The sequence below is a fragment of the Agelaius tricolor genome, unplaced genomic scaffold (assembly GCF_023055355.1).
Source record: "Agelaius tricolor isolate 1412-34295 unplaced genomic scaffold, bAgeTri1.0.p SCAF_25, whole genome shotgun sequence".
In the NCBI taxonomy this organism is placed as follows: domain Eukaryota; kingdom Metazoa; phylum Chordata; class Aves; order Passeriformes; family Icteridae; genus Agelaius; species Agelaius tricolor.
In genome coordinates this window covers 3,004,485-3,018,708 of record NW_027269285.1, presented here as the reverse complement: position 1 = coordinate 3,018,708, position 14,224 = coordinate 3,004,485, and the positions used below count along the sequence as shown (strand labels likewise).

At 49.7% G+C, this 14,224-nt stretch overlaps 1 protein-coding gene across 7 annotated transcripts in view; it reads left to right on the top strand.

The window, feature by feature from the left end:
- RPH3AL (rabphilin 3A like (without C2 domains)) overlaps positions 1-14,224 on the top strand; it is a 52,291-nt gene that overhangs the window by 26,342 nt on the left and 11,725 nt on the right. For all 7 annotated transcript variants that reach the window (XR_011682426.1, XM_071448055.1, XM_071448054.1 and 4 more), the window contains 3 exons: positions 4,824-4,986; positions 10,955-11,068; positions 12,261-12,443. Coding sequence is in view for 6 of the 7 variants with exons in the window: in XM_071448055.1 (XP_071304156.1) it covers positions 4,824-4,986; positions 10,955-11,068; positions 12,261-12,443 (460 nt within the window). In the remaining variant the exon portion in view is untranslated. The remainder of the gene's footprint in view (positions 1-4,823; positions 4,987-10,954; positions 11,069-12,260; positions 12,444-14,224) is intronic.

The window sequence follows — 14,224 nt, the reverse complement described above, 5'->3', positions numbered from 1 at the left end:
GGGAAAGCTTTTTTTCTTAAACTCCCTCGAATATGAAAGAGAGTGTCAACTACCTGGGACCTGTTAAAAGTTTAGAATTGCCCTCTGTGCTTCACTTTCCTTTTCATTCCTTCTCCTTCACTACACAGCATTTTCATGGCTGCATTTCTCAGTTTATCACACAAAGATTTTTGTGCTGGAGGAGCAGAGTCATCTCCCCCCCCCTTTTGCCCCCGGGGCTTCCCTTTTCAAATATCCACTCCTACCACTCGGAACACTGTAAAGCACCATAGCTTGGGGTTATTCCTGCCTGGCATGACGATTTCCTGGCAAAACACCCCAGGAATGGAGAGGGGTGTTTATTTTGGGTGACTCTGCATTGAATGGGAGCGATGTGCACCTGTTTGCAATTGAAAGAACTCATCAATAGCCTCTGCCATATTATTTTGGGGGTGGCAGCAGAGTAGTTAGACTCAAAATAGTGTCCTCTAGAATAGAGGGGGGGAAAAAAAAGAGGCCTGATTGAAAGGGGGATGATAAATGGTTGAAGGCTGGCAGGCACTGCAGCTCGAGAAACGTCGGGGTCAGGGGGGCGATGGATTTTGCTATTCCAGAAACAAAGCTGGGAATGGTAATTCCACTGCCTTTTAATTTCCTTCATCCTCAAGTGCCCAATGTGGGAGTCGACAGCAGCTTGCTGTAAATAATGTAATTGGAAATCTCTGTGTTATGGAAAAGCAGATGAATGCAAATAACGAGGCTGAGGAGCTCTGGCTCTCTCTCTCTCCGTGCTGCCAGCAGTGTTTGGAGGGCTGGCACAGAGGGGCTGTGTGGGGATGTGCTGCAGGCAGGACATGCCAGCAGGGGCCTGCATCTGCAGGTGCCTTTTTCCTCCCTGTAGCCCACAGGAAGCTGCTTCCCCACCTTTTGGTATTGCTGGTGTCAGCATGGGAGGGTAGAAGTGGGTGGTTTTCCTCTCACCCAGCCCAGGCTGCTGTGAAGGAAAGGGCTGCAGGGTGCTGTGACCGTGTTCACAGGGGCCTCAGGTTGAGGGAAGAGATGAGGATCTGACTCCATGTTTCAGAAGGCTTGATTTATTATTTTATGAAATATATTACATTAAAACTATACTAAAAGAATAGAAGAAAGGATTTCATCAGAAGGCCAGCTAAGAATAGAAAAAACAGAATGATAACAAAGGCTCTGTCTGGGACTCTCTGTCTGAGCCAGCTGGGCTGTGATTGGCCATTAATTACAAACATCCAACATGGACCAATCCCAGATCCACCTGTTACATTCCACAGCAGCAGATAACCATTGGTTACATTTTGTTCCTGAGGCCTCTCAGCTTCTCAGGAGGACAAATCTTAAGGAAAGGGTTTTTCATAAGAGATGTCTGTGACAGGGTGGGAGCACTGCATGGCACGAGCAGGAGGTGGTGGAGCAAAATGTGGCTTTGCAGCAAAGATCTTTTCCAAGTGTCAGAACTCAGTGCATCCCTCTGGGTGTCCAGAGTTGCCGGGGGGCTCAGACACCCTGGCACACAGCCCAGAGCACCTGAGGGTTTGATTGTGACTCATGGAGCAAATTGCCAGCTTTGTATGGGGACCTGAAAGTCATAGAAGTTTAAATAGTATAATAATAAAATGATCACAGGGTGAAAATGTAGATTTTAGGATTTTTGGTATGGGGGTTTTGGAGATAAGATGGAGGAACTTGGGCGTGTCCAGCCTTTCTTCTTGGTCTCCATCTTCTGCTGTGATGCTGCCACTTTGGGATTGGTTTGGAATAGAAGTGCACTGTCTAACATAGGTGATAGGTATTGGAAAGTAATAGTAAATATGTTATAGGTAGTTTGTAGTTTAAAAAGACAACAGCGCCTCGGGGGCAGTCAGAGTGCTTGTGGCTGCCCTGCTGAGCAGACCTCGGCTGGGCAGAAAGAAAATTTTATAGATAAGAATTGATAAACAACTTCAATACCGAAAAGTGAAGAGCTCTGACTTGGTCTTTGGACACACGGGCTGAAACAGAGACATCCTGCAGATCTTGGGGCTGCAATTAACAACCAAAACCCGAGAGCTGAGCATCTCTGTTTAGATGAGGAGGACTCTGGGGAGGCTGCAAGTGTTTGTTGTGATTCCCTGAGCTGTGATCCACCTCTTTATCAGCAAGCCCTAATGTTTTCCCTGCTCAGGAGCTTGTTTTAGCACTTGTGTGCTCAGAGCAGCAACATGAGTCTCAGCAGGGCCCAGTGATTCTGTGTCAGGTCCCATTTCCAGGCTGCTCTTGAAAATGCTCGATAAAATCCCCATCTGCTTCTGCGTGTGTCACTCCATAGCTGCAGTGATGGCTTGATGCAGCTTTAATGGGAATATTATCAGGGTTATAAAAGGCATTTATCTGTCATGGCCACGGCTGTCCCTCTCCCTGGTGACATTCCAGCTCCACCCAAACTCAGTCTGCTGTGGGGAACAAATTCCACCTTAATGTGAACTGCTGGGAGCAGCATCCTCCCTTCCTTGGCAAGAGTAAAGTCCTGCTGATAAATAAGAATTTTATTCTCAAGGCTCTGTTGCAGATGGATTAATTTAAAATCAAGCAAGGACTTTGCTGTCAGGCCACTCTGGCCATCAGTCAGATGCCATCAATAGCAGTCAACAACATCAACCATGGATCAAAACATGGAGTTCTGATCCAAGGATGCTCAGAGTGCCCCATGTGCAGAGCAGGATGTGATCTCTGGTCCTTTGGGATGGGCTGTGCTGCAAACCTGGAGGGGCAGAGGGACTGAATCCATCCAGGGGACAGCATCTTGCTGCAGCTATTTCAGAGCTGATTTCAAAACAATTTCACTGCTGCCATAATAGGACCAAACTCTATTAGAAGCACCAATTTAAAGGGAATATGTATGCAGAGAATCAATTTTATAGTAGTATTAGCACATCAGAGCTGGGTGTGTTGTGTCATTAACTCTTTCTGTAACGACTTGCTTTGGGGTAGTGAGGAACCTGGGGGTGCCCAGCCTTTGTTCCAGCCATCCATGCTGTGTCTGATTGGTTTTATGGTGTGTCTAAATTGGAGCTAGCCTGAAGATAATAGGTCTCTCCAGTGCTTCAAATTAAATTACAGATGTTGCAAGGTCTGTTCAGAGAGTGACTGTACCAGAGGGCTGTTTCCTCCCCAGCAGCTCATCCAGGGAAGGTGTGTGTGTGCACCAGATCCCCAGCGTGTGTCAGGGATGGACAATTCCCAACCCTGTCCCTGTTCTCCTGCTGTGCCCCTGGGTGCAGCTGCTCCCAAAACCTCCAGCCCTCCTCGGGGACCCCTGGGCTTGCCCAGCCTGCAGCTCCTGCATGTACCTGAGCTCTGTGCAGAGATTTCTGTCCCACACTTCAGAATCTGTTGCGTTTCCTGATTCTCAGCAGGCAGAGCCCGTTCCTGCAGGGTCCCTGTGCTGCTCTGCCATGTGCTGTTTGACACACTGCACCGACTGCTGGGAGTCCCCACGTGCCAGCAGAAGGGACAGAAGGAGCTGGGTCAGCCTGTGCCTTGCCTGGCTGGGTCACTTTGGCACAGAGCAGAGAAGGAGCTGCTGAGGCGTCCTGCCTGCCAAACCCCCTCTGCAGAATTACAACTTGCATTTTCCTGGGGAAATTGGCTCCCCAGCTTTTTTCCTGGGTGGCAGACTCACCCTCCTGCTGGGTGGTTATTCCTGCTGGGTGCTTACCCGGCAGGAGAACGTTGGTGGAGCTGTGGGATGCTCTCACCTGCTGCTTTGCAGACCCTGCTGCGATGCACGAGCCTCTCCCCCTTGCGCGCGTGCTGGGTCGCAGCACTGCTCTGCTTGCTTCTCCTGCTGGGTGGATTTCTTTAAAAACCACATTCCCAGCTCCCCCTCTGCATGCAGAACACCTGCACTTGGCTTTCAAGACCCCAAACACAGAGATCTGAGCTCTCTTGGTGGCTCTGGGAGCCAGGCAACCATCAGTGTGGTGGTGCTGCTGCTGTCCTGCTTTTTGAATGTCAGATTTTGTCACTACAGGTGTCCTCCTGAATGTCAGCTTTTGTCACTGCCCTCTGCTTTCATTAAGCTCTAAAGGCAAATTGCAAATGTATTGCTGCAATTAGGGGTATCTGCATTTGCACCCATTGCCATCATGATGAAACTGTGTGTAAAATGCTGTGGGAACTTGGAGTGGGAGCACTGATGATCTCCTTCACTCTGAGCAGAAGTGCAAGAAGTAAAAAATGATATTTTTACTATATTAACTTATTTTTGCCCTGCCTGTGTCATTAGCTCATTATCAGGCTGCTGGAAGGCACACAAGAATTAGGTTTGTAAGAGGCCATTTCTCCTTGTCTGAGCTGCCACCCTTCTCCCTTCCCCTGGCTTACAGCAGGCTTTATATTAAATATACCTAATAGAGTGCCTTCATCATAAGCTGCATTAAAGCTAAATTGGAGAGGAGGCTGTTCTTACAGCAGATATTACAGTTTGGTGCTCGAGGTCCATTTCCTGCTGCAGGTTCAGGTTATTTGAGAGTTCTTCTTGTTTTCTCAAGCTCATTAGACGACCTGGCTTGGCCTGAGTTGCTCTGTGGGATGAACACTGGGGTTGTGCTTTAGGTCCAGCATGAGGCAGCACTTCTGCCACCACCTTCTGCTCCTCCTTCCATCTGTACCTGCTGCTTCCTCCCAGCTGGGATTTTTCAGCTGTGGAAGGAGGACAGAGATGAATCCAGGCAGGAAATTGGGATCAGAGCGAGCAGCTGGGCCAAGCTTGGTGGGGAGCTCATTTTGCTGTAAAAGCCCAGCTTAAGGTGTCCTGTCTGTGTCTCTGGCAGGTCTGGAAGAGGTCTGGGGCGTGGTTCTACAAAGGGCTGCCCAAGTACATCCCCCCTCTGAAGAGCAGCAGCAGCAGCAAAGCCCTGGAGCTGCAGGCCCAGCCCTGGCAGGAGCCCGAGAGCGCCGGGAGCAGCCGCCCCTTCACCTGGGCCAGGGGAAAAGGTTGGTTGTCCCCCCCAAAAAACAGGTGGGAGAAGGAGCTGCCTTCTCCTCTTGCTTCCCAGCAGTCAGGGAAGTTCTCTGCTAGGGGTGTTGTCCCACAAGGTGTGGTGTGTGCCCCATGTGGATGTTGGAGTTTCATGGTTTTTGGAGGATTCGCTGATGTTGAAGTGCTCGGATTAGTCCCAGTCCTCCTGGAGTGCCTGTCCTTCAGTCCAGCCCTGCTTTCCTCCATTCCTTGCAGCCCTCACCCCACTGTTTTTCATTCCTTCTCCTTCACTACACAGCCATGGAACAGAGAGCTGCCTGAGGAGCTGCTCCTGCTGAACTCAGGGACTGTGCCACTGCTGGCCAGCACTGTACAGCCAGGGCTGACCCAAAACTGGGGCTGTGCCACTGCTGGCCAGCACTGTGCAGCCAGGGCTGACCCAAAACTAGGGCTGTGCAGCCAGGGCTGACCCAAAACTGGGGCTGTGCCACTGCTGGCCAGCACTGTGCAGCCAGGGCTGACCCAAAACTGGGCTCATTCCCTCCCTCCTTGCTCCTCACTTCTGCTGCTCTGCTGGGCAGATTCCTCAAGTCACTGTGAGCTGAGTTAGGAGTTGCTCTGCCAGCATGTGAGTGCTGCAGCATCAGAGCTGCTGCCGGTTCTCCTTTGATTTCCTTTCTCTCTGTGTGGATTAGCAGAACTGTCTGGCCTTTCCCCTTCTGTTTTTTGCTGTTAGATCCCCTCAGCTGGAGAAGACCTCTCCAGTGAAGCAGCTGCATGCTCTCCTCCACTCAGCAGAAGTGCAGGGGGAAATAACCTTTTAATAAAGAAACCTCAGGAGCCTTGGGTTTACAAACCTGCTCTTCAGGGCCCAGCTAAGAAAGCACTCCCAGCCCTGCTGTAACTTTTGTAATTAAACACAAATTAGATCAACAATAGATGGTTGTGTTGCCCTCCAGGAGATGCTTGGAAGGAGTTGTCTTAGCAGAGGGACTGATTGAGGAGGTTGTTTTTTGTTCACACGATAGAAATAACATTAAGAGTTGAAGCTGTTGAGCCCAGGCCTGGCCTGCTTAGTTCAGCTTTTCAGCTGAGTTCTGTTTTTTGGAGAAGGCTTCCCCATAAATACAGGCAGGAGCAGGGGAGGACAGCAAAGTGACCTTTGGTGAGCCTTGATGTGGGTGGTGAGCTGCCTCTGTCCCTGCTCTCTGATGTTTGTCTGGCTGCTGCTTTATGAGTTGGGTAATATTAATTTATGGCTTTATTTTCTGGTGCTTTCTTTCCCTGTTGCCCTGCCTGTCCTCTGGCCAGCTTTCAGTGGGCACTGCAGGCTGTAATTCATCTCTGGAGCTGGGAACTTGTGCATCTCCCCCCTCCTGTTACCTCCTTTGAAGCCGCCAGTGCTGGGGCTCCTGCTGTTTGTCATCCCCCAGCTCTGCCGTGGGCAGGGCAGCTCCTTCCCCCGTGGAGATGTGGATCCATGATATTGCCAGGGTGAACCTGCAGCTGGAGCTGGCCTGGGCTGGTTCCCTGTGCCTGGCTGATAGCATTTGTCAGCTCACACCTGGTGCAGGCTCCCCCAGACACGTCCTTGCAGCTGGGAGCACAGCCCTGCAGCTTGCTTGGCCGGATGTTGCTGGGAATGAGCTCTGGCATTTAACACTCCTGCCTCTGACAGGCTGCTCTCCCTGGGCTTTCCATCATCTTGGCCAGCCCTGTCCAGCCCCTCTGCTCATCCCTGAGGTGCTGAAGGGGAGCCAGCTCTGAGCTCTTCAGGGATTCAGGTCAGGTGGGGCCAGCCCAGTCCTGCCACACCCTCCATGCCAGGAGCTGCCATGCAGCAGAGATGGGACAAACCTCAAATGTCCCTTTTTCCCCCCTCAAAAGGGAGGGATCAGTGTCAGAACCCGGGAATTTGCTCCCACTGCAGGAGGGTGGAAGGCAGAAGTTTCATTTTTGCACACCCAGTATTTCTCCCGTGCTCGCTGCCACTGGGATTTGCTGGTGCCTTTGGTTTTCCTGTTATAAACAAGCAGTTGCCATGGGAACCCTGCTATTAATTAAGGCACAAATGTATTGTCAGGAGGAGAATGGCAGCAATATTTCTTTTGCTGGGCAGCAGCTCTGCTCCCTGTGCTGGAATGTGGGTGGGATTCTCAGCTGGGTCAGGGGGAGGGAGCGAGAGCAGCAAGGGCTTTCCTGATCCAGGCTCTGAGTTGTGCAGGAAAAAGCTGGAAAGCAAACAGAAGTGTGATCCCTGAGCTGCTGCACTGCTTGGCAGGAGGGCTGCCTGCTGGTCCCTGCGGGGTTTTCCTGTTCCATCCCTGTTGCCAAGCAGTGGGATGTGCCAGAGGCAGGGGAGCAGCCCTGGGCAGGGGGATGCAGGGGGATGCAGGGGGATGGAGCAGAAAGGGATGTGCTGGGGGGTGGCTGCAGGTCCCCCAACCTGCCAACTTTGCACTGGCAAAACTGCAACTCGTGCTGCTCCTGAAAGGGACAAGGGCTGGCTCCAGTCACCTTTTCCTTCTTGGGGTGTGATCTGGCCGTGGGACCCTGGACAGTAAAAATCCTCATTTTCTCTCACTCCCCCACCTGCACTGACCAGGAGCTGTGACCCTCCCTGCTCCCTGTGCTTGCCAAAAATTCTGGGTGCTGCAGGGGCTGTGCTCACCCCGGGGCTGTGATTCCCACGTGCTTTTGCTGTTTTTGGCAGCTGCAGGAGGTGCCAAGGGCTCTGTGTGTGTGTGTGCCAGGCTGGGCCTGCCCTGAGCTGGCAGCACCAGGGAGCTGGGATGGCTTTAAAAACACACATTTAACACCAGCTCCCAGCCCCAGCCAAGTGCTCCTTCCCCTTGGCCTCAGCACAGCCTCCTCACATCCTGATTTGCCTCTGGGAATAGGAACAGCCAGAATTGTCCTTCACCATCCCCCGTGTGCCCCTGGCTTGGGGATTGAGGCACGTGTGGAGGGAGCTGGGCTCTGCCAGCAGCTGCAGGGCTCCAGGCTCTCACTGAGTGACCCATTCCCTGTGGAAATATTGCTTTTCTAGCAAGTTTTATCTCAGCAGATTTTATTTTATGAGCTTTTTTTTTTTTTTTTTCCCCCCAGTCAGCTGGAGATAGGGATAAATCTGTTCCATCCTCTGAAAGAACAGCTGTCCAACAACTCCCATTGATATATCAGCAACTGCTGGAACACCAGATTTAATACTTCTGGGCTCTGGAAAGTGCCAGCAGAAGGTTTGGATGAAGGATTACTTGAAAGGGAGACTTTGGTGCAGTGAGTAAAAGACAATCTTATTGGCAGCAGAGGAAATGAGAGCAGACAGGGCTGGTCCTGTGGTGAGAGTGCCTCCCAGTCATTAATATTTTCTTCTTCCTCTTCTGCTGGTTCTCTCTGAGCTGCTGAATGGCAGCAGGGACAGGCAGCTAAAGTCACCTCCACTGATTCACTGGGGCCTTCTCCAAATAAATCCTGGCTCCCAGCATTTCCAGAGGATTCATGGAGGAAGGAGCTGTGCTGAGGAAATGGATTTTATGAATCCAGGAGAGCAAAAAAAGAAAGAAAAAAAAAAAAAAAGATGATGACCAAGTGGAACAGGACTTCATTTTCTGAGAGAATTGAGCAATAAGATGGTCAGAATGAGTCTTGCAGCTGAGATTTGGATTATATAGGAAGAAAAAAAAAAAACCCACTCTGGTATGTATGGATTGTTTTTAGCAGTGTTTATATAAAGCTCCCCACCTCTCCCAGGGAGTTCTGAAGATGTTTTTCCTGAAGTTCCCAGGTAGTAATGAAGATATTTTTTAGACAAACCTTTGCTTTGAGGACTCTTAGCCAGCATTGCAGCCCCCCAGCTTTTAAAAGAGCCTTTTTCCCTGCAGGGAAAGGCTGTGCAGGGTGTGTGTGAGGAGCTGCCTGCCAGGGCAACTTCAATAATGCTTTGCAATAACACTGGCTGCCAACTTTAATATCCTCAGAGATGTTAGCATTACTTTAGGTATTCCTTCCTCTTTATTTTAAATGAAATATTTTGTGTAGCACAGATCTTTGAATACAGCAGTGCCTGCAGAGGGGCTTGGCAGGAATATTTGACAGCTCCTGCTCTGTGCAAGGGGAGGGATTCCCATCCTGCTGCCCTGGGGAGTGCTGGGGGCTTTGGGCTGACACAGAGGGATGAGCTGACAGCTCTGTGTTACCCCGGGGGTGTCACCTTGTTCCCCTGCACCCACATCCCCACGGAGAAAATCGCTTCTCACAGCAGTGTCAGCTTCTGGAGATGGCCTGCTGGGTCTAAAAAACATCCTTGGGGCTTCCTTTTCCCTCAGGAGAGGCTGCAGGTTGCAGTGTTACCTACTTTACATCCCTCGTGGGCTGATTTTGTACTTTTCACCAGGAGTTGTGACCTGCTGTTTGAAGTGGCTGCCAGGAGAGCTGGTATCTGCCTGCTCAGATGGAGAAGTGCAATCCCTCAAACAAAACCCAGATTTTTTTTCCCATTACTTTCCTCCTCAGCCCCACCATTTCTGTTCTGAGATCAAACCACCACAAAAACCCAGGAATTGGGAAAAAACATTATTTTAATTTTACCCAGAGCAGCTGGCAGTCGAGTTATCTTTTTCACCAGTGTAAGCAGGAGAGGTGTTTGCATAATTGCATGGAAAAGTGGAAAGAACCTGCCAGTTTGGGAAGCTGTGTCTGGCAAAATGAGGCTACTCCAGCTCTTTTGGAAAATATGGGGAGTGGAAAGCAGCAGGAAGAGAGCCAGGATTCAGTGGGAAGAAAAACACAGAGGAGAAAAAAAAGCAGCTTTGAAACAGGAGAAGAGTTTCCTTGAGGAAAAGGAGTGACCCTTTGGAGCTTTGGGGATGCTGGAGTAACAGAATTTGCTGATGGGGATGGTTGGATGTGCTCAGGATTTATCTGGTGTTTTCCTCTTAGACCCTGCCACACTTGAAATGCAGCTTGGAGGGGAACAACCCCTCTGCCCTCATCAGCCAGGGGTGGAGCAGGGGCAGCTGAGCAGGAGCCAGCCCTCAGGGAGCCACTTTGGGTGGGAGGCAGCAAATATCAGGAGGAAGGGGCTTGCTGGGGTGGGTCAGTGGCAGCAGAGAGCGGCACCCCTGTGTCACCAGGACATTTTCTGAAAAATCCTCTTTGCCCAGGATTTTCTCCTGGGAAGCTGAGAAGCCTCAGAGAGGAATGAAAACAATAATTATCTGATTGCTGCTCCTGTGTTTTGCTGCTTTGGAAATGGGGCTTGGACATTGTTTGCCAACAGGTGGTTGTTTGATTTGGTTCCATGGGAATTGTTTTAATTTAGTGACCAGTCATGGTCCAGCTGTGTCGAGGCTCTGAGGAGTCACAGGTTTTTATTATTCATTCTTGTTGAAGCCTTTTGATGTGTCCTTTCTCTTTCTTTAGTATAGTTTTAGTATAGCAATATAATATAATATAACGTAAAATATAGTGTAATATAATGTAATATAATATAATATAAATAATTTAAAATATAGTATAATATAATGTAATATAATATAATATAAATAATTTAAAATATAGTATAATATAATGTAATATAATATAAATAATGTAAAATATCATATCATATAATAATCAGCCTTCTGATAACATGGAGCCAAATTCTCATCTCTCACCTCATCCTGGGGACCCCACAAGCACCACACCCCCGTGGTCCCAGCCAGCTTTAGGAGAGAAGCACTGGTGGTGTCTGCACCTTCTAAAGTTCTAAATCATCAGCAAGAAGTGAAACCACCTCGTGCTGTGGTGATTTCCAGCATTTCCAGAAGATTCATGGAGGAAGGAGCAGCAGGAAGGGTCTCCTCTGGGGAGGGAGGACGTGAGCAGGGAGTCAGAGTTGGTTCCTGTTCCCTTTGGATCCGGCTGGCAGCTCTTTGGGGAGTGTTGTGGATGTTGTGGCTGAGTGTCTGTCTCCTCTCCTCCCCCTGATCTCTCCTGCAGTGGTTTCCAGTGACAGTGAGAGCGACTCGGAGCTCAGTTCCTCCAGCCTGGATGACAAACCTGGCCCGGTGGGATCAAAAGGCTCTCAAGGGAGAAAGCTCCAAGCAGGAATGGGTGAGGAGCTGCACTTCCCTGTGGCTGGAGGGTGGGAGGTGTGAAGTGATTCAGTGTTTGGCTCTTGGGTGTGCTGGGTGAGGGTCTGAGCCTTTCTCCCTGGGATTTCTCCCTGGCTCCTTGCATGGCCTGCAGCATTCCAGGAGCTGGGAGCTGCTCCTTATTGTATTTGTGGGGACCCTCGTGGCAGGGAGGAATGATGAATCTGGCTCCGTGTTCTCAGAAGGCTGATTTATTATTTTATGATACTATATTATATTAAAGAATGCTTTACTAAACTGTACTAAAGAATACAGAAAGGATGCTTACAGAAAGCTAAAAAGATAAGAATGAAAACTCTCTCCAGAGTCCCAACACAGCTTGGCACTGATTGGCCAATGAGTGAAAACAACTCACAGCAGAAACAAATGAAACAATCTCCAAACACATTCCAAAGGAGCAAAACACAGGAGAAGCAAATCAGATAATTATGGTTTTCCCTTTTCTCAGAGGCTTCTCAGCTTCCCAGGAGAAAAATCCTGGGCAAAGGGATTTTTCAGAAAATGTGAATGTGACAGCTCCTGGCACCGCATCCCTGGCCAGCTCCTCACTCCTGGAATCACTGGTGTTTCCTGGGAGCAGAGCACAAGAACTGGGGCTGACCCTGCTCCTGAGGGCTCCTGGCTGGAGCTGGGATGTTCCTGCTCCTGTAGGACCCAGTTCAGTATCCACATCCTGTGGATTCTGAATTCACATTGTCTGGAAAATTCTGCATTCACATTTTCTGGAAAAATCCCTTCACTCAGGATTTTTCTCCTGGGAAGCTGAGAAGCCTCTGAGAAAAGGGGAAACAATAATTATCTGATTTGCTTCTCCTGTGTTTTGCTCCTTTGGAATGTGTTTGGAGATTGTTTACCATCAGGTGATTGTTTCATTGGTTTCTGCTGTGAATTATTCTGACTTATTGGCCAATCAGTGCCAAGCTGTGTTGGGGCTCTGGAGAGAGTTTTCATTATTATCTTTTTTAGCTTTCTGTAAGCATCCTTTCTGTATTCTTTTGTATAGTTTAGTATAGCATTCTTTAATATAATATAGTATCATAAAACAACAAATCAGCCTTCTGAGAACACGGAGCCAGATTCATCATTCCTTCCCATAAATACAACACCACCCCCTTCCACGCCCTCAGCTCGTCTCTGTCCTGTCCCTACAGCACCCACCAGTGGACCCAGCCAGGCCAGGAGCAGAGCCCTGGAGCCCCCGCAGTGTCCCCAGCTGTGGGGCAGCCACAGCAGCCTGGGCAGTGAGCAGGGGGCCGAGCTCAGCCCCACGGAGAGCGGCCAGGGTGACCAAGCCTTGGACAGGCGCCACGGCGACACCGGCACCAGCAGCCCTGGTAAGCTGCACCCCCTCTCTGGGCACACCCCTGCTTCTTGGGGCTGAACCCCCTGAAAGCACAGCTTTCCCAAGGGCTTTGTGTGCTTTCCCAAGGGCTTTGTGTGCTTTTACACTTTATTTTGGCAGGGGAGGGGAGGGCAGTGCTTCCCCTGTCAGAGCCGTCTGTGGCCGGAGCGATTGGGTGAGCAGCTGGTGTTTGGGTGTGAAAAATGCCAATCACTTGTTTTTAAAATTTTAAAAGTTTAATAGTAATAAAATGGTTGTAAAAATAGTACAATTAGAGTAATAATAATTTGGACAATTTGAATTGCCAGAGGCACACAAAACTGTGGGCCTAGGATCACTTTTCTCTGTGTCGTGGTTTGAGAGGAAGTGAGGTTTTTGGGATGCTGTGGTCAAGAGGTCTCAACCGTGTTTCCAGGGGAAGCCTATGGCACAAGAGGAACTCCTCACCCCTTGATGAATGGAGAATTGATTATCTAAAGGGTGGTGATGGACTGAGAGTTGGTGATCTGAGGGATGGATGTATTGGAAATCTGCTGGGGGGAGGAGGAAACGTTTTTGGAAGGTTTTCATTCTTTCTGTGTGTTTCTTTTTACATATAGTTGTAAGTTAATTAAGTTTTCTCTTCTTTATTTCTAAGTGGGAGCCTGTTTTGCTCTATTCCTGGTCACATCTCACAGCAGACACCAGGGAGAGTGTATTTTCATGGGGGCACTGGCATTGTGCCACTCTGCTTCTTTTCTTTTCGTATTAGCAGATGCTGTCACAGTGTCACACTCTCTTCCCTGAATGCAAAAGCTTTTCTGCAACATGAGTAATGGTCTGGGGTGGGAGCTGCCTACACCCACGGCCAGGAGCACTCAGAGCCTGGGGCTGTGGCCCTGCAGAGCTCCTCTGTGTCCTGCAGAGCCAGCAGAACAGATTGAGCTTCTCCTGAAGCAAAGCAAAGTCCAGCAGCTTTATGAGACCGAGTAACATTTTTCCTGGAGTGAGGTTGCTCTTAAAGCCAAGCATGGCTCTTCCCAGAACTCTGCAGTGCAGAAGAAAGACACTTTTTCCCCCTCAAAAACCTCAGAACAATTAAGTGACTGGGAAAGCAGAGGCTGCTATCACACCTGAAGCAGCTGAAAGAGATGCAAATGTGTTCTCTCTGCAGTTCCCACTAATTTAGTCACTAACCCCTCAAGTTATCATCCAGCCCCGCTCCCTCCTCAGCATTCCTGCCCTCTGAACTGCCTCTGCTGTTCTTCCTGAGCCTGCTTGGTGCTGGCCATGTTGAGGCATAAATTGGATTAGAGAGAGGAGGTTCATCCTTCAGTGCACCAGGGAGCCGTGGTCCCCCTCCCTCCCTTCTCTTCCTGTGCTAGAAACAGGCAGCATAAAATTATTCCTCTGCTCTTCCCTCCCTCCCCAGCTTCCAGGCACTGGCAGTTTTCCTTTGGTTTTTCACCAGACAAACCAAACAAGTGATTCTTCTGCTCTGTCCTTCCTCCCCCTGGATTAGAGCCTGCCCTGGGGGGTTTATTTTAAGCTCCTGTTGTGCAGGATTAGAGAGGGTGGATTCCTGCTGCCTGTGGAGGGGAGCTGCAGGTTGTCCTTGGGGTTGGAGTGGGTGTTGGTGGACAGCAGGTGACCCTTTGGGTGCTGCCTCTGGTGGATAGATGGATCCACTCCTGGACAATGTGTTTGTACTCAGTGTTCTGTAGCTTCTCTGCCTGCTCTTTGAGCCAACTCCTGCCTGGCCATGACAGTGCAAACTCTATTTCAGAGGCAAAA